The sequence below is a fragment of the Suricata suricatta genome, chromosome 8 (assembly GCF_006229205.1).
Source record: "Suricata suricatta isolate VVHF042 chromosome 8, meerkat_22Aug2017_6uvM2_HiC, whole genome shotgun sequence".
Lineage (NCBI taxonomy): Eukaryota > Metazoa > Chordata > Mammalia > Carnivora > Herpestidae > Suricata > Suricata suricatta.
This window is the reverse complement of record NC_043707.1, coordinates 61,314,648-61,334,006: the sequence shown is the minus strand read 5'-3', so window position 1 is coordinate 61,334,006 and position 19,359 is coordinate 61,314,648. Positions and strand designations below refer to the sequence as shown.

The following is a 19,359-nucleotide window of genomic DNA, read 5'->3' as shown; positions in this document are numbered from 1 at the left end:
AAATAAGTATTGTTTAATTTCTTTTTTCAAGAGGGTGTATAGCACCACATATTCTTTCATAAGCTGGTCCTTATTATCCTATCTATTCTATTGATACCATAACATGCACAGTTTGTTGAACATATGACACTGCTTTATAAATCTGTGAGGCTGTGCACGTTGTTCTGCCTGTTAATGCCTCCTTTTCCCCTTCCCTTTCCTACTCTTTTAAGTCCTGCTGCATCTTCAAGATTCAAATTTCCCATCTTCTCAGGGAATCCATTCCTTGAGCAAAGGTGACTGGAAATTCACCTTTCTTGGCAAAGGTGTCTGTTCTGTAATTATTTATTTAACAAATTTATAGGATGTCTGCCATTACCCATGTTTTAGAATTCATCTCCCTAAGATTTATCATTAGAATCTTACACGCTTCATCTTTTTATCATCAGGTCAATTTGCAGTTTGTTGAATGACTGAAAGGAAGACTGTGATGCCACCATTTCCACGTATCCATTCATTTCTCTCTTTGGGGAATTACATATTTGTTCAATTGGTTCCTAATATTTCCCACTCAAATGATTAAAACCAGGTTACCTATAATACCATTCATTACAAATAAAAAATGTGTCAGTGCCTGAGAAAGTGTACTATGAACTATTTCCTAAGAAGGTACAGGATGAATGCATCAAAAAGAAATAATGTTGTTTTATGGAAGTAGGAGTATTCAAAAGAATACTAGTTGTGAAAAAAAACTGTAAGAAAGGGTAAGATAGTTAACATAAGAAAAGCTAATAAAGCCTAAAGCTAGCAAGCAGATAACTTATCAATGTGTACCCAAGAGTTTGAACCTGGTAAATTCTTTCAGCCTATTTCTGAATTGGGGTGAAGTTACCTTCTAGTCCACTTTCTTCCTTTTTAATATTTGCCTAGAGGCAATTCTGGTGCAGTGAAAAGAACAGAAGGTATTAGATTGTCAATAATTAGAAAAAGAAATGCTCTATCCCTAAATGTCTAAATAAGAACAGCAAAAATAGCAACTATAATAACAAAATTTATCAAGAACAAAAACAATATCTACCAATCTTTGAGTGCTTATTATGTGCCAGAAACTACTCCAACTGGGAAAACAATGGGCCAAGGGGGCACCCACAGCTGATGTCTTCCCTACTTTTCCTAAATAATTTTCACAGTGTCTGAAGAATCCTTAAAGTTAAACATTCTCTCTATTCCCATATCTTCCAATTTTATTGATATCCCAAACAAACAAGAAGATTCCAAATTAATATTCTAAAGATTACTCATTAATTTTAAAATGTTACTTTTATGATGGTAAAATCCTAGTCAAAATGATGAATTTATTACCCAAAGAGAAAGATCCCAAATCTCTAAAGTGTATTTAATTTTTTAAAAATCTGGATCCTACCTTACTTTCTAGATAATTTCATCTCCGCCCTTCCTTCTAAAATTCTTTCTACTGCTCTCAGACAGGAATCCCTCCTTAAGCCTGAATTATTTATTTGTTCTTTGCCTCCTCAAAATACCATGCATATTCTACATTCAAACCTCTCTTCTTGCTGGAGCCGTCAACCCTCTTCCTTTTACTCCCTTTTTATAAATCCTTCCCATATTAAATCAAAATTTAACAAGAGTTTAGAAAATTTATTCTAAATATATGCAAGAAAACAGCCAAACTTTTTTCCTCATGGAAGAAATAATTTGGGCAGATTACTTGTTGATTTGTAGTTTACAAAACTGCTAGCTATAAAGCCGGAAAGGATCACAGAGAAAAGGCAGCATGTAGATTAAGATCTAGACATAAGGATAAAAGACAGATAAAGATAGTAGTATAGTTAAATTTCAATTCTCAAAAACATGAGAAACTTTTTTTTCACTATTACAAAATTTATTTAACAAAAACGTTCAATATGATGCATGACCAGAGTTGTATATTGTAGTAAAACAGGTGGCATGGAGAGGGGACATGTGGAAGCAGTTGGTTTCTTCCAGTGAACACACCCATTGTTTATAATTGTTCCGAGGCTTCTAATACTATTCCTTGAGTTACCACCATTCCATTGTTGTTCTGTTGCCCATGAGTTGCCATCTCCCCACATTCATCTATTACAAGATTCATAAAGGGATCAAAGCCCCATAATATTCCTTGGACATGTCTGTCATCATGTTCCAACTTGGGGGGATGAGCTTTTGCTTATGGTGTCTACTCTGTGAGCTCAAAGATGACACCCAATGTGAGAGATAATTTAAAAGAAAATATGATAAACCTATAAACAAACTGATAAAAACAGCAAACAATAGACCATAAGGGCAAAGTCATACCATAAATACTACCTGTATTCTTTTTCGAGTCAGGGAGAAAAGAAAATGGAAGCAATCCAGAGTAACCAACTAGACTTATTACATGTAACATACAAACAAACTAAAATTACTGTATCTGTACAAGTTCTGTCTTTTACAGAATAAAAAAAGACTAAGAGGCCCTATAGACTCTATTTAATCATGAGAGGCAGATAGATATATGAACCTGGATTTGTTTACAATTACTAAACGTAAAAGTATATAACATTTGAAAAAAGAAATCACACTGAGAATAACTTTTATTTAACTTTTAAAATTTTCAACTTATTACTAAATGGTGTAAAATTCTTCAAAGAAATCCTAGACAAATGCTTTATCATCTGAACCAGGAGACACTCCCCACATTCAGGGAAAATTTTAATAAAACCATTTTGTGAGCATTTACCATGTGCCATGCCTTGTATTATACCTCTCTACATGCATTGGTTCATTAAATCCTCAAAATAATTTAATTAGATTCCTATGATTACTACTATTTCCATTTTTCAATGAAGGAAATTGGAGCTACATCATAGAGGTAAAGAACTGTATCCAAGGTCAAGTTAGTAAATGAAGAGACATGATTTGTACCAGGCAGCCTGTCTCTAAGCAGGATGATTCTATTACACTCTACTATCTCTCACCATATAAAATTTAACCACTCTTATTCTTTAGTCCATCTCCTTTTCCTACTTAATTATAATTTTACCATATTCCCTAAAAATAAACATCTTTTTTTTCTAAGTCATTAGAATTTGAAATATGTCACTGTGCTCTTTAAGATTCTTTTTGGTTGTCTATATCTAAAACCTGCTTTTGATAGTTTAAGCCAAAAAGAAAAAAAAAAAAGAGACTTTATCTTGATATAAGACGATCTCATGAAAGTTGCAGAACTCTCCTTATAAAAGCCATGTGTACCCCACGCAATTTTTTTGTCCACATCTGCTTCTATCTTCTCTTTCCTCAAACTGGCTTTTTCCCCCTTTTTTTATACATGGCAGGTAGAAGATAGTCACCCTGAAATACCCAGGTTTCAATTTTTTTTGTTGTTTTCTGCTAACACAGCTCAGAAAGAAATAAAATCTCTTATCCCAGATTTTTGAGGAAGAATCTGCTTCTCCTGGCTATGGACAGTTTTCTCAATTAGATTCAGGTCACCAGATTTGAGGTCTGAGTTCAATGGTACAAACAGAACTTTACAAGCACATACCTACATACCTGTGAATTTGAAGGAGCAATATACACCACTGTCATATTTATCCCAGAATTCATGATAAAATCTTTGTTTCTTATAGTAAAGAATCCTAAATCTAAGGAACATAAAAAATATAACGAACTCAATCCTAAGAAGTTGTACATGAAGGGGATGAGAATATGCTTACCCCAAAATATGCCACTTTTGCATACAAATTATTTTGAGATGAAGGGAATTAGGAAAAAGAAAACACAGAAAGAGTTCTTTGCCCTCTCTCTCCCGTCTGCCTAAAAGCAAGACATAAATATCCCTTTGTGAAAGTGTTACTCCTCCCTTCTCCTGTACCAGAAAAACCATGATCACTGGAGACAGAAAGTCAGCACTGAGATGCACAAAAAACCTGAATAAAATATATCTTATTTTCCATTAGTTTCCCCCCATCTATTCACCTTCCCACAATTTGCCACCTGAGATGCCCAACTCCCTTTTTCTTTGTCTTGTTACTTCTCCACAATTTTTCATCCTTTGTTAAAATGGTATATAGGGTCAATAAGTCTAACTGCTTCTTTGGGTCTTCACTTCTTTTTTATGAAGGCCTCCATGCACATAAAAATAAAATATCAATGTCAACCAAAATGTATATGCCTTTTCTTCTATTAATATCTTTTGCCAGTTTAATTCATAGCTCTCATTCACTAACTAAGGGGTAGAGGAAAAGGTGTTTTTTTCTCCTATATATTACACATTATTTAAATATATTATAAAGATAAATAAAAACAAATAGATATTTGGAGCTATACATTCAAATTCTGATGTTGAAATTTTAAGCACTGAGCCAATCTGAAAATGTTAAATAGATTAATTAATGTTTTCAGGATCATTCTCATGAAATGTTCTGGAGAACAGGTTAGAAATATCTAAATTGATATTAAAAATTCTGAAAGGAAAAAAAGAAAAATCCCATCCTGTCTTATTAAAAACTATTGAGTCCAAAGCATGTTTATACCCTCTGCATGGTACAATTTTTTCAGTGGTTAATGCAACTCAAAAGACATAACACTAAAAATACTCTAGTTTAAAGGAAGTAAAAAAATGCGATGCAGTTAGGCTGTGTTGATCTTGATTGGGTTATGTGAGAATACAAATATGTCTAAATTCATAAACTTCCATAATTGAGGAATATGAGAGCAGAGTTCCATATTTCCATTCATTTTCAATTTTAAGTGTGTGACTACAAGAGAGTCTTTTTCATACTATTTTTCTACAGTCCCTGATACTCAGAGTAATATATGAAACATTAATGCTCTGAGTTTTGTGAGTATACAGTATACACAAAATCCTCACTGAAGAAAAGCTCCTCAATTCCTAATCATTTCGATAGGCTCTAATGTAATATTTCCTACATTGCAAATCATAGCACTTTATTTAAGGAAATCAAGTCTGGCCAAGTGAGCTCTATGGAGTGCAGCCTGCACAGACGTCAGTTCAAAGGATCAGATGTCAAAGTGCTCCCTCTAATGTCCCTTAATCATCACTCCGATTAGTGCCTGAATAGAACTGTGATTAAAAACTCTGCTGCCATTGTCTACCTATTCAGTCGTCTAGCATTCTGCGTAGGTTCCACCGATTAGTGTCTGAATAGGGGACCGATTAAAACGGCAGCTGCCATTGTATGCCCCTTCGGAAAACAGCAAAACTCGCATATTTATTTGCTATGAGCATCAAATAAATGTTTTGCAAAGGTAAAATATACTATTAGGCCCTGAAGACAATTTAGCTGATTTCTTTTGTTCAGAGCACTCTATTTTCCCATATGCAAAGATATTTCTTATTTGCAAATACAGTAATATGCTTCATTAATATATTTTAAAATATACATATTCTGTTTTTATAGACATAATCTTAACACACATCTGTTTTATTATATACTACTTATTGACCTACAATACATCATACAATTCCAGTTTAATATTATGACTATCCAAAGAATTTCTGTATAAACAAATCAATTTGGTTCCAGATCTTTTGGATCCCTTCTCAATATTCCAAGATTAATATGCAATCCATATGAACAACTTCCCCAAAAAGAAACTTCCTTGTTAAACATTCAGAGAAAATATTTTATTCTCAAGCCATCCTAAGAGAGGGGGCATTTTTTTAGGTTAGCACTTAGTACCCTACAGGGGCTCACATAAGGGAGAATCAGAGTAAAGGCCCATGTCAGTGCAGACTGTGATGAAAGTGGGCAGGGCAAAGGCATCATGTCAAAGGCTTTTTGGAAAAAGGAAAATGTGGCAAAAAAAATATTCACAGGAAGATAATTCATTCTTACTTCATGCACACATTAGTCAGTGTCCAAAATAGCTGGCGTCTCTTTCTGTTTCTCCCTAGCTCTATCTGTCATTCTCTCACACACCCACTCCCCCCAGCACACACACACAATATGCTGCCAGCAAATTTCTGGGCAATATTGGAAATGCTCTGTTTTTCATTACCGTTCTTAATATCTTCCTGTTCATTATCTCTCCATGTTCTTTCCATATTTAGTTGTGCTGTTCTGCATCCACTGTCATGATGGACCTACATGTGGAGTAACAGAAACAGACTGGGAAGCGTCAATGCCTCAAAGCTAATCGTGATAATAACACTTGTTGAGGAATCTATACACCAGGTACTGCTGTAAATAGACTATGCAAAATGACTCATTAATCCCAACGGCAAGTGTATGGGATATTTTCCATTATTATCCTTATTTTACAGAAGAGGAAATGGAGGCAGGAAGAAATCAAGGAATTTACTCAAGGTCACACAGCTAGTAAACACCAGAACTAATAACTGAAACCAATTAGTTTGTCTCTGTAACTCATTCTTAACAAACCTTTCTGCTGATAGGTCATCGCTTAGGTTCCACAGTCTTCTTTCATTAAAAAAAAAAATACACCTCAAAGATAAGGAAGGTAGCTTTCAAGAGAAAGTATTCTTTTTGCTAACAAAGCTAAAGAAACACACCTTTCACTTAGTGGAAAGTTTTTTCCAATTCAACTTAAACTCTGACTAGATAACTACATTCCATCCTAATTAACAGTAAAGTTGGTATTTAAAAAAAAGAGCCACTTAACCATTATAAAATTTCAAACTAAAGAGCAAAATAAAAGAGGGCTGATGGCTGACAATTACAAATGAGTTTAATTTGTGTGTCACATGAACATAGAGAAAGTTGTGATCAGTCTGAAATAAATAATTAAAGCAAAGCTCAGCCTCAGGAAATCAAGAGTTAACACTTTTCTTTCTTTCAGTCAATTAACATTTTATTACATATTTCTGCCTGGAGAATAAATCTCTGGCAACACTGGTCCACATGTGGTATGAAACACCAAGAAAACACATACACGCAGAGAGAGAACCTAATATGTGATAAAACTCTAAATTATAGCATGGGCTAAAGACTGTGTTTTCTTAATGAGATGACATGCACTTCTCTTAATGAAATAACCAGATTATAGAACTTTATAATACACCAATTATTAATACCATCTTCATCATTACGAGTGTTATTGTTACTTGTCCTAGTCCTTGCTGGTAGACCTTGTACTAGACCTCTCTGTCTCATCACTTCACACTTAGTCTCACACTTTTCTGCTTCAGCCCTGCAGAACTGAAACTGGTTCAGTATCTGAGGTTCAGTACCTGAACCTTTCCAATATGTGTCTTCCATTTTGGTGGGAACCCTCTTCTTTGTCTTTCCCTCCTCCATTTGTATTTTCAACTTAAATTCTGCTTCCTCAAGGAGTCCAAGCTTGAATCATGACACTGAATTCTATACTTCAGCTATAACTCCCATGGTTGGCTGCACTGGTAACACTTGATTGTGAATGACTATAATGCCTATAAGAAAGAATGTAAGTTCTCAGGACAAGAAAAGTATTTGTCCCTTTCCCCACCACTTTTCACAGCGGCAGGCACATAGTAGGTCTGCCATTAATACTTTATAATTAATAAAAACCATACAAGGCAGATTCCAAAAAATATTTATACTATGTAACTCTTAAAATTAGGTAGAATAATTGATCTCTTGTACTATGGTACAAATATAGAAAATGCAACACATTATTTTTTTTAAGTTTATTTATATTAATGTTTAATGTCAGCTCAGAGTCTGACATGGGGCTCGATCCAACAAACCTTGGGATCATGATCTGAGTCAAATCCAAGGGTCGGACGGATGCTCAAGTGACTGAGCCACCCAGGCCACAACAATTCTTTAAGCAGGTTCACCTAAGAAGAGTAACTTTTTTCCAACCACTGGATTAATGCCCAAAAATGTTCAGGAGATGCTTTTCATATCTCATATTTCATACATAGACAGTGAAAATTAATCAATGATCATATTTTAATTACTGATTCAGGGTATACTTTCTATTCTTAAAGAAACTGAGATCATTCTTTTGAAATCCATAACTAGATTTTAAGACTTATACCAAAAATGCCTTCCTATAAGCAACAGGTTACTATTTTAAAATACTTAATGGTTATGTGTCAGAAGAACTCATCCCAATTCCAAAATTACAAGGCCTACATATGTCTAAATTACCACAAAGCAAGACTCCTATTCTACTTAAATTTTTATACTTTGACAAAGGATTTTCAATCACATGTCACAGTATATTTTCCCCCCTGTAATTTTTTCCCTATGCTGAACTTTAAACTTGCATTTTCTTTAAAGGATCAAATAGTTCCTTCTAATTAATGTCTGTTCTAACACAAACACAAAAATTAATTACTAAACCTATATAGTGATAACTTCTAATCTTTGTTAGAGGTATGGATGGAAGAGACTGTCCAATAAATACCACTTAAAGTATTCTTATTTTAAAACTAACTTATTTTTTCTAATTCATTACAATGTTCTTAATACATTTAGCAGGATAATTGTCCTTAAAATATAAATGATAAAACAGTACCAGATCAATGATTCCAAAACTCCAGTAATACATAATGTGTGGTAGCATTACTAGGAGGTTAATGTAATGACCAGAGAAATCCACTCAGTCATCCAGCCTGGAGTTCTGGGACCACCTATGCCATTCAAATCCATCTGAGTCCCTAGTTGTTACCCAAGTTTAAACATTCATGAGAACATCCCTAGGTCCTGAGGCTGCTGGTCTCTCCAGGACAGTATAAGCCCTTTGATTTGCAGCTGTTATCAGGGCCAGTACTACAGCAGGGTAACGGAGGCATCCATGGCACAAAATTTAAAGAGGTACTCACTTTCACAGTCCTGCAAGTACTATCTCAGTTTCCCAACATGGGGTTCTAATTGGCTTTGCCTGTCTTAACCCTTCTTTCTTACTTTCTCTGACCCAAAATAGAAATTACTCCAGCCTCTCTTCCTACCCTCAAAAGACTTCACTTGAGAACCTGCTGGATGGAGAATAGGAAATGCTCATGAATTTTGTTAGATCCAAATTCAAAATCAAACTTTATGAGATGGGGAAGTTTTACTATAATTCCTTCTCATTCCTCCTAAAACATGCATGTTAAGGAGAGAGGCCACCAGTTTTCATTTCCTGAAGGAAAAAGTGTCACAACAAAAAGCAATGAGGCAAAGAGAGCTTCTGTGAGACTTTTTTGTTTCAAAGAAGGAGGATTTTCAAGGATCTGAAGGAACTTGAGTGAGTGACAATGGATTTAGAAGGAAATTTGTGATACATTAAAAGTAAATTTTCTTCTCCATTCCTACCTTCCCATTTAAACTATATAAATATTTTAAGAATGGAAAGACAAGATGAAGATCCATTAAAAAGGAGAGGGCCCAGAAATGTTGGTAGATCCCAGAAAAAAAAAAAGATCATTATCCAGCTACTCAGGCCGGACATAGGGAGATGGCAAATACTAGTCATGCCCATGGAAATCACGAGCTGGAGAACCTATCAGATGAAGCCCTGGGAGGAGGAGACTGAACTATGAAGTTTCCTTAGCCCCAGTGTTGAATGATGTCATGTATTCAAGAGTGACTTAAAAGTAGTACAAATGAGGGAACAAAAAGGGATCTTGTGAAAGGGAATAAAGGATAATTCCACATCCCCCATGATGGTTATTAAAGGAAAGATATAATGAAGAACCAGCTGGGCTCACCACATCTACCACACTTGTCACCAAATTCCAGAAAGTCAGATGTTAGCCTAGAGAAATAAGGAGGCGGGGGGCTGCAGAGGGGGAAAAATTCTGAAAGTGACAGTGACAAAGTTTCTACTCTTAGAAGAGTTCAAAATAGAATTTAACTTTGGTTATGAAAAAATAAAAGAGGCTATATTTTCTGTATGCCTGAGTTTCTAGTCTGATACTTATATTCTCAATACAATGCGTTTTTCACCTATTGAAGAAGGCATTAAGTTGCAAAGAATCTTGGTTTGGGTTATTTTATTTTACTTCATTTTTTTATTTCAGAAACTCCTTTAGGCATTGAGCCTATTTTGGGAAGAATGCAATCAGGAAAGCAAGCTCAAGCTTGAGAAGTTGTTTTAAAACATGGTGTAAGAAGAGGCGAGAGTAGAACAGGAATTACTTTCTTACTGTGAATCTGGTCAAAAATTCATTTAACTTTGGAGCTTAAAAAAGGAATTCATATTGTGAATTTGCTATATTTCAACATTGGGACCTGCATTCTATGTCAAGTTTAACAGAGCCAGGTAGCTGGGTTATCAAAGCAAGAATAATTCCACTTTCCTTTTCTGAATGAGGTTGAGTGATGACTTTATTAACTATGTGGATTTTGTTCCTTAATAGTCATGTAAGCTTGAGAAGGAAAAATGGACACAGCATGCAAAGCAAATCATAAGGATAATTCCCAAAGTACAAAAAATAACCACATTTGGAAATCGTGTATTAGAGGAAAAACACAGTGACCTGTCCTTTCTTATGGGAACTCTCTCACTTCTTCCATGCCTCTCATCTCACCCCACATGGTGCTTGTTAGATAAATTCTCATATCTGCCTGCCCTTGCGATCCTGCTATTCAGTGTCATGCTAAGCCAGACTGCAGCCTGAGGCAAAGGAAAGAGATATGCTTCTATATACATGTTTTATATATTCTTGGATTATTTACCTCGCTTACTAAGTCTTTCAGTGCCCCTTGCATTTTGTACCTCAAGCCAGTACCTCACTGGTCTCTCCCTAATCCCATCCAAAGTTCTCAAAGATCTAAGCTCCTAACTCTTCCCACTCTCCATACTCTTCCTGGGAAATTCCTTCTACAGGCTTTATACCCACACATACTCTGATGACTCAAAACTCTTCATCTCCATTCCCGATTCCTTTTACTGAGCTACAACTTTTGAACTAAGTAGGATATCCCCCAGGTACAAGAAACAAAAGATCACAAACTGAATTCACTATTCTCTCAGTTTATCTTATGAACAATTAAATGTACACATAATCTCCCAAGTCATATTTATTTTACCTCCTCTTCTGGAGGTAAATATTTGTGTCCCCTCTAAATTCATATTTTGGAATCCTAACACCCAATGTGATGATATTATGAGATGGGAAGTGATTTCATCATGAAAGTTGAGTCCTCATGAATGGGATTAGTGCCCTTATAAAAGGGACCCAGGAAATCGCTCATCCCTTCTTCCCATTTGAAGACACAGCAAGAAAACAGTCATTTATGAACCTGGAAACAGGCCCTCACCAGATACCAAATCTGCCAATGCCCTGATCTTGGACCTCCCAGCCCACAGAGGCATGAGAAATAAATGTTTGTTGTTTAAGCCACCTAGTCTATGACATTTTTTGCTACAGTAGCCCAAGCAGACTGAGATACTCCTAAATATATTCAAATTTATCTTCTCTCCTACATACCCACTGCCCCATCTTCTGTTGTCTTCTAGCCTTTTATACAAGTGTGAATCTTACCTCCCATTTTCCTTATTAAATCCATCTTCCTCTATGAATGTTAGACTAATTCAGCCAAAGGCAAATTTGACTGAATTACAAAGATAATTAAAACTCCTTCATGGTTCTTCTTTTGAAAGAGTACTATTGATATTTATTGATATCCTGTCTTCTTCAAAAGAATGTGAGAACTTCTTGGGAAGGCCTATGCTAACAAAATTCATCTTTATTCTACTGTGAGAAGTGGCACAATGGCTGGTCTATTTTATAAACAGGCTACGAATGCAAAAACAAACAAACAAAAAGTAGTGACTAAGATTGTGACCCTCACACAAGGAAAAAAATGACTTATCAAAACCTACATATTACTGTAGTCATTTCCTAAAATGAAAAAAAAATAATGATTTATTTTTTATTTACTTGTTTGAACAGTTTTACTCTAAAAGTTCTGGTGCCAGATTCCATGGGAGCAACCTCTGCTTCCATGCAATAGTGGAATCCTGGACAGATTTCTTAAGTTTCCCTATGCCTCAGTTCCTTGATCTATGAATGGAAATAAATTATAGTACCTTCCTCATAGGATAGTTCTGAGGATTAAATTAGTTATTTCACTTAAAGTGCTTCAGATACATAACTGCAATTAGCAAATTCTTACTATATACTATGGCTTACTATTTTGTTTTTTTTTACTGTGAGCATTTACTATATGTCACGTGTTTAAAACAAAGTAGCTAAAATTCTTAAAAACAGGTCTAATAATTGGCTGTCTTTGACTGTCTTCTCTTTTTTATTTTCACCCAGTTTTCTGATTTGCAATATTTTCTGGTCTTCAAATATTGCTAATGGAAAATGAGTGCAAAATATTTATGCAATTAGGACAGTTCAACATTTTCAAAAATGGCAAAAATAAACAGCAGTTATGGAACACCTGCTTAAAAGATACTGGAAATAAATGCTTCATGCTTCATTAACCAGTATAAACACATTTGCCAGTTTAAATCCCTTACTGAATTCAGAATTTCCAATTAGTACTAGAGTGGTATCAAACTGCCAAGGGAAGAAATTCCTGGGTAAAAAATTTCAGAACTGCCATTTACAGAGCACTTTTTGGTCAAACAAAGGCCTATTTTCTAAGAAGCCTATAAATTTGTTTATTAAAACTAAATTTGTGCCCATTTTAATACACAATTTTGGACTAGAATTTGCAATTTTTCATTTTTGAATGGCATTCAGTATAGTATCAGAAATACGGATGTTTCAAGGACCAAAATGGACAAAGGGAAGAAAGGCAGGTATGGACAGAGGACAATACAATGGCGTAAGAAAAACTTCTTCCCTGGGAATTCAAAGAGATTCAACCCACAACCCTAAGGCACAGATGCAAAGAATGGTAAGTCAGTGGTTATCTGAACTAAATCAAAACAGAAAATTATTAGGCCAAAGCAAAATAGTAAATGAAAAAATATGTATAAACAAAGAAAACCTTTATATTTGGTGGTCAGGAAGTTAGCTAAAAATGATCTCTTTGCTATCTTCAGAAACGGTGTAAGATTACTGGTAAAAAAAAAAATGTGACAACCACTACAATCCATATTTTCCTTAACTCTGATGATTCCATTTTCTAATAATCTTACTAGTCTTTTCTAAAGAAGTCAGGTGATATACAAATGATCTGAATTCTAGATCTGGCTGTAACACTGAGTAATTTTAATAGGCTCAAGTAAATCATTTAATGTTTTCAGCATAGTCCTCATTGGTAAAACAAGGAGACAAATCTGAGCTGTCTATTTACATCATGGTAAAATCCAAATGTAATACGCAAAGGTACTCTGGAAACTGCATAGCACTACACAAGAAAATACGTAATCCTTATGGCTAGTATACAAATAACATGTGAAAGAAGGGTCATATTCATTCATGCATTCATTTGACAGATATTTACTGAGCACCAACTATTCTAGAAGCTGGGAACACAGTTTATGAACCAAAACACATGATAAACAAAACAATAAAACCCTTGCTCTCCTAGACTTAATACTTTAGTAGAAAAAGACAGAAAATAAAGTTAGCAAGTGAAAAACAGTATTATCAGTGATAAGTGATAGAAAAAATTAAGCTGAGCAATCTAAAGAGAGCTCAGAAGGGGGGCAGGTTAGAGTTTTAAATAGAGTGGCCTGAGAAGGCCTTGCTGAGGTGACAATTGTACAAAAGATCTTGTGAAAACTCCAAGTGAGCTGGAAAACCATTGAAAGATTTTGAGCATAGGAATTTTAAAAGGATTTCTCATGTATATTAATTTAAGATTCTACCAGGAAAGGCATAAGCATGAGAATGGAAACTATTTCAAGGCTATTGAAACAAACCAGATGAGAGATGAGAGATAATGGTGCTGGCTTAGAAAGGTTGATAGTGGTGAAGGTGGTAAGAGGTAATAAAATTCTGAATATAGACAGAAATTAAAGTGAGGAGAAAAAAGTGAGACCACCAACATAATGACCCTTACAGAGAGAAGGAATGACCTAAGCTCAGGCACTCTAATTTAGGGATGAGAAGATGAGGAATGACCAACAGTGAGGCCAAGAAGATGCTAATAATGAAAGAAGAAAACCAGGGAGTTTGATGTCCTAGAAGCCAAGTGAAAAAAAAAATATTTTAGGAACAGGAAAGTGACTTGCTGTATCAAGTGCTGCTGATAGGAGCCAAGATTTGACCTTTTGGTTAACAATTTCAATTCACTTTCCCTAAAAGAAAAATTTGAAACAGGGATTTGGGTGCAGGTGATTTATGGAGTGAGTGCTATTCAGGAAAAGTACAAGAGGAGTAAAGGAAGGCAGGAAGGAGGGAAATTTGCAGAGCCAGGGCACGGTCAGTGGTACTGCCTAGTCCTAGCCAAAGCAACAGGTCAGACTCAATAGCGTAACAGCCCACCTGTTGTCCCTGCCTTGAGGCAAGGGGACTAGCCTCCTTAAGGATACTGTCTTCATCTTAAGTTTTCAGAAATTCAATTATGGCCTGTCTGACTATGGTCTTCTTTGGGTTTCACTCAGGTTTTCGAATCTTGCCAAAATTGGAAAATTTTTGCCATTATTTTCTGTTTGAGTATTTTTCAGCCCTGCCCTCTCTCTTCTCTTCCTCTGGATAGCGAGAAAAGTTCCTATGTCTCTCCACTGACTTCACAGTAGGCAAGGGGGGATGTAGGCCCTCTCAGTTACTGGCTAGCTAATGGGGATGAAAACACTGGGCCCTCCTCTTTCACTCAGCAGAGGTGTGTAGGCATCTTATTATCTCATCACAGAATGGAAGTCTAGGCTCCCCTCTCAGTTTTTATAGAATACATAGGGATGGGGACACAGTTTTTCTTGCTGTGTTTGGCTACAGAAGACAAGTTACAGTCTGAAGGTTATCGGTCTTGCTAGGCTGTTCTTTCCCTGGTATTTTCCCTAGAGAGAACAGACTTTTGTTAGGACTTCTCTGTGTGTGTGTGTGTGTGAAGTTAGTGTTTCCAGTTCTCCAAATTCTTTAGTCCTGAGATTGGGATATTTTTCATTTTCTTCATTTATATTATGATTTCTATTTTTTCCAAGACACATGTTTTTTTATTTAGTTGTATTCTTAGTTTAATTATTTAATTAATTAAAGTAAGCTCTGTACCTAACATAGGGCTTGAACTCATGACCTCAAGCTCAAGTGTCTCATGCCAGCCAGGTGCTCCCCCAAGACTGGGAAAAATGCAGGGAAAAAAAACCCTGGGAACTCACCACTGTTTCATTCTTTAAGTTCCATTTCTCTAGCTAGCTGGTCTTCTCTCTACCTTTCAAAGTCTTATGTTTCCTTTATATACATATAAGGCTTTTGAACTTAGATGAGTAATTATAACAAGTATGAAAATTTAAAATTAAAAACTAAATTAGGGACAGCCGGTGGCTCAGTCAGGTGAGCTTCTTACTCTGGATTTCACCTCAAATCATGATCTCAGGGTTGTGGGATAAAACCCTGTGTTGGACTCCATACTGAGCGTGGAGTCTACTTAAGATTCTCTCTCTCTCTCTCTCTCTCTCTCTCTCTCTCTCTCTCTCTCTTTCTCTCTCTCCTTTTGTTCCTCTCCCCCCACTCACTCTCTCTCTAAAATAATAAAATAAAATAATCTTTTGGTTATACTATTAATCAATTCTTCATGCAAACACATGAGAACAATAATGAAAAGGAAAGGATCCTCTTTCTTTAACTGCACTGAGAATAACTTTCAACCTTCATTCCATATTTCCACTTTGGGAATAAATTTCACTGTTCTTTGTTAATACAGGTGTATCAAATTGAAATTTCAAAATGGTATGCATCCAGAGAAATAAATCTGATTTTATAAATTAAGATTATTTTAACATGTATTTAAAGCTTTCATTTTTCTACTAATACTTGCTTATTATATAAGCCTGAAATGTACAAAAGTGCCAAGCAAACAAAGATAATCACTGTTAACATTCCATTATATTTTCTTTTTCTTCTTTGTGAATATATGTCTAGGAGAATATGTCTGGATAAGTGCACACAATCATTCTTAAATATAATGTTTCATGCCATTTCCTTATAATATAGATTGTAAGCATGTTTCCAGATAATTATTTTATAATTATTAATTTTTTAATGTTTTTTATTTATTTTTGAAAGGCAGAGAGAGACAGCGCACGCAGGGGAGGGTCAGAGAAAGAGGGAGGTACAGAATCTGAAGCAGGCTCCAGGCTCTGAGCTAGCTGTCAGCACAGAGCCCTATGCAGGGCTCGAACCTACGAACCGTGAGATCATGCCCTGAGCCGCAGTCAGACACTTAACTGTCTGAGCCACCCAGGCGCCCCCAGATAAATATTTTAAAAATAATTTCCATGGTTGCACAACTTACCATTGAATGGATCTGTCCTGATTTATTTAACCACAACTCAATGGTTGGAATTCAGTGGGTTTTTCCCCACATTTTTCTACAAAATAAAGTAATGTAACTGTATTTGGAAACAGTCTTTACAGAGGTGATTAATTGAGGTCATTAAGAGGGAGCCCTAATCTAGTATGATTAGCGTCACTGTAAGAGCAAAGTTGGATACAGGCACACAGAGGGAAGATTATACAAAGACACAAGGGAAAACCAAGAAAGAGGACTCAGAAGAAAACACCCTGCTGATATGTTGATCTCAGATTCCTAGCCTCCAGAACATTGAGAATTTCTGTTCTTTAGGCCACTCAGTCAATGGTACTTTGTTATGGTAATCCTAGCAAACTACCACAGGTGTTGATGAATATTGCCAAAGATACTGTCTAATTGCTTTTCTCAGAATCTGTACCAATATATTTAATGGAGAAAGTCCACCTCACTGCATCTTTAGCAAATAAAAAATCTGATAAAATGAGATCCTCAGTTCACAAGATAACATTTTGGAATAAATTGCTAATTTCATAAAATAACAATACAATGGTAAGAAAGCCTCTCTTTCTAAATAAAATCCTGATGATAAGTAGTTTAATAATATATAAATGAGACCTTAAAGAAGTCATTTAATTTGTCAGGGTCAAAGTTCTCATACCTTTAAAATGATTCAGACTTGATAATCTTTAAGGGCTTTCTACATTTGAAATTGACATCACTCTTTTCCCAGTGTCTTGCAATTATTCACACAGAAACACAAGATCTTAGAGTCGGTCTCTTCTTTGATCTAGTTTAGACTACACTAGTTTCTTCCAGAGACCTCATGATATTAGAAAGCAAAACTCACCAAACTAGTACAAGAAAACTGAACTCCAATCCAGCTTTGCTATTAAGTGGCAGGGTAATCATCTCAAGTCACATCATTTCTTTGTATTTCTATTTCTTCTTTTCATTCAAAAAACTTTACTGGGTGTCCAATGACAGAAATTTTTAAATCAGATGAATACATACACAATGTGTACATAACCTCAATTTCCATCATCAAAGAGTTCATATGTAAGGGAGAAAGAAGTGCATAAAAATAAGCTAAAATCATTGTATTAGACAGTATAAGCAAAGCACCAAAGAAGCCAATGTTAAACAAGCAAATATAAATGATTGTTTCAATAGCTGATTTAAGAAAACTAATTTGGGGAAATCAGGTTAAAAAGGAAACTGCTTCCCAATTTTAAAAATGTATGCCCCCTAAAATGATATATTAAATATTGCCTTCGAGGTTGTACTTAATCTCCATTTATGGCCTCAAGGTGCCAGCCCTATGATAACCTCATAGAATCAGTGAAGTAACATTTTGGCAATCAGTAATCTCAGACATTTTTCTCCTGTACCTCATGTGGAAATATTAAATGTCCATACTATTCCGCAAATATTGTTCATATGTTCCCCAAAAGCACATTGTACAACTGTTTGTATATGCCACTGCACTCTTCTTCAGCTAACTTAGATCTGTAATATGGAAACTCTTCTGTTTGTGTTGTTATACAAAACAATTTTCAAAGGTTTTAATTTAATTCTTTTCATCATGATAAGTGTACTCTTGAATCCACAACACCTATTTCACCCATCCCCCACCCACTTCCCCTTTCTTCTCTATAGTTGAGAGTCTGTTTCTTAACTTGCTTCCCTCTTTTTTTTCCTTTGATTATTTGTTTTCTTAAATTCCACATATGAGTGAGATCACATGGCATCTGTCTTTCTCTGACTGCCTTATCTGCTTAGCATTATACTCTATATTCCATTGTGTGTGTGTGTGTGTGTGTGCGTGCATGTCCGTGTGTGTATTCACTTTATCCGCTCCGCTATCAGTGGACACTTAGGCTCCTTCCATAGTTTGACTATTGCAAATAATGCTGCAATAAACATAGAAGTGAATATATCTTTTCAAACTGGTGTTTCCGTATTCTTTGGGTAAATACCAGTGGTGGGATTACTGGATCATATGGCAATTCTATTTTTAATTTTGTGAGAAACCTCCATACTGTTTTCCACAGTGGCTGCACCAGTTTGCATTCCCACCAACAGACAGAGAGCTCCTTTGTCTCTGCGTCCTTGCCAACACTTATTTCTTTTGTTTCTGATTTTACAAAACAATTTAAGAGAAATTTTATGGATTTTTAAGAAAATAAATTTTGGCACCATACTAAACATATAATTTTTTTTCACTTTTTAAATAGATTTTTAAGTAGTAAAATTAAAAACACTTTTGAGATTATCCAAATATAAAATATCTAAAAGATTAAAAAAATTATAGCTGTATTTTACACATATTTGATTGTATTTCTAAGTATATGTAAAATATTGTCTTACAATCAATGTGTAGGTTAAGATCATTTTCCGTGTGAAATAATCTTTCAGTGGTACTTACAGAGCAGTTTTTATCAGTATTTCTCTTCCAGTGTTTCTTGTCTACTTTCTTGGCCGAAGTGGAACGCAGCGCTGCATGAGTCTGTGTTCGAGGATTTAGAGCCAGGATACTCTGAAGATAGTATAAACAATGTATAAACATATATGTTGGCATATAAAAAAAAATCAAAATTGTATTTTAAGATCATTCACCCTGCACTCCGAAGACTTATACTAAACATGTTGTTTTCTCCTTGTGCCATTGTAATTCCACAATAAGCTTATTAGAGTAATAATTTACTAGGTGATATACTCAGTGATTTTATAAGCATACTTATTGATCACCATATGAAGGGTTTAAAAATCACATAAATTCCACTAAAGATCCTTTAAGATACATCTTATGCATAGAATTTTTAGATGGGAATGAAATCAGAAAAGATGTAGATTTTATTTAAGCTTATAATAACAGTACTCTACATTTTAAGTTTTTAGAATTTACAAATTGCTTTCAGATGCATTACCTAATTGAATTTAATAACAGCTACTATTATCTCAACATTTTGGATAAGCAAAAGCATTCAAAGTGCTTAAGTAACCCACCTAAGATCTCACAATTATA

At 35.1% G+C, this 19,359-nt stretch overlaps 1 protein-coding gene across 1 annotated transcript in view; it reads right to left on the bottom strand.

The window, feature by feature from the left end:
* The window catches only part of DPYD (dihydropyrimidine dehydrogenase), an 806,753-nt gene that overhangs the window by 750,830 nt on the left and 36,564 nt on the right, over window positions 1–19,359 (bottom strand). Inside the window, exon 2 of the mRNA XM_029948659.1 lies at window positions 18,760–18,870. Within this exon, the coding sequence (XP_029804519.1) occupies window positions 18,760–18,870 (111 nt within the window). The remainder of the gene's footprint in view (window positions 1–18,759; window positions 18,871–19,359) is intronic.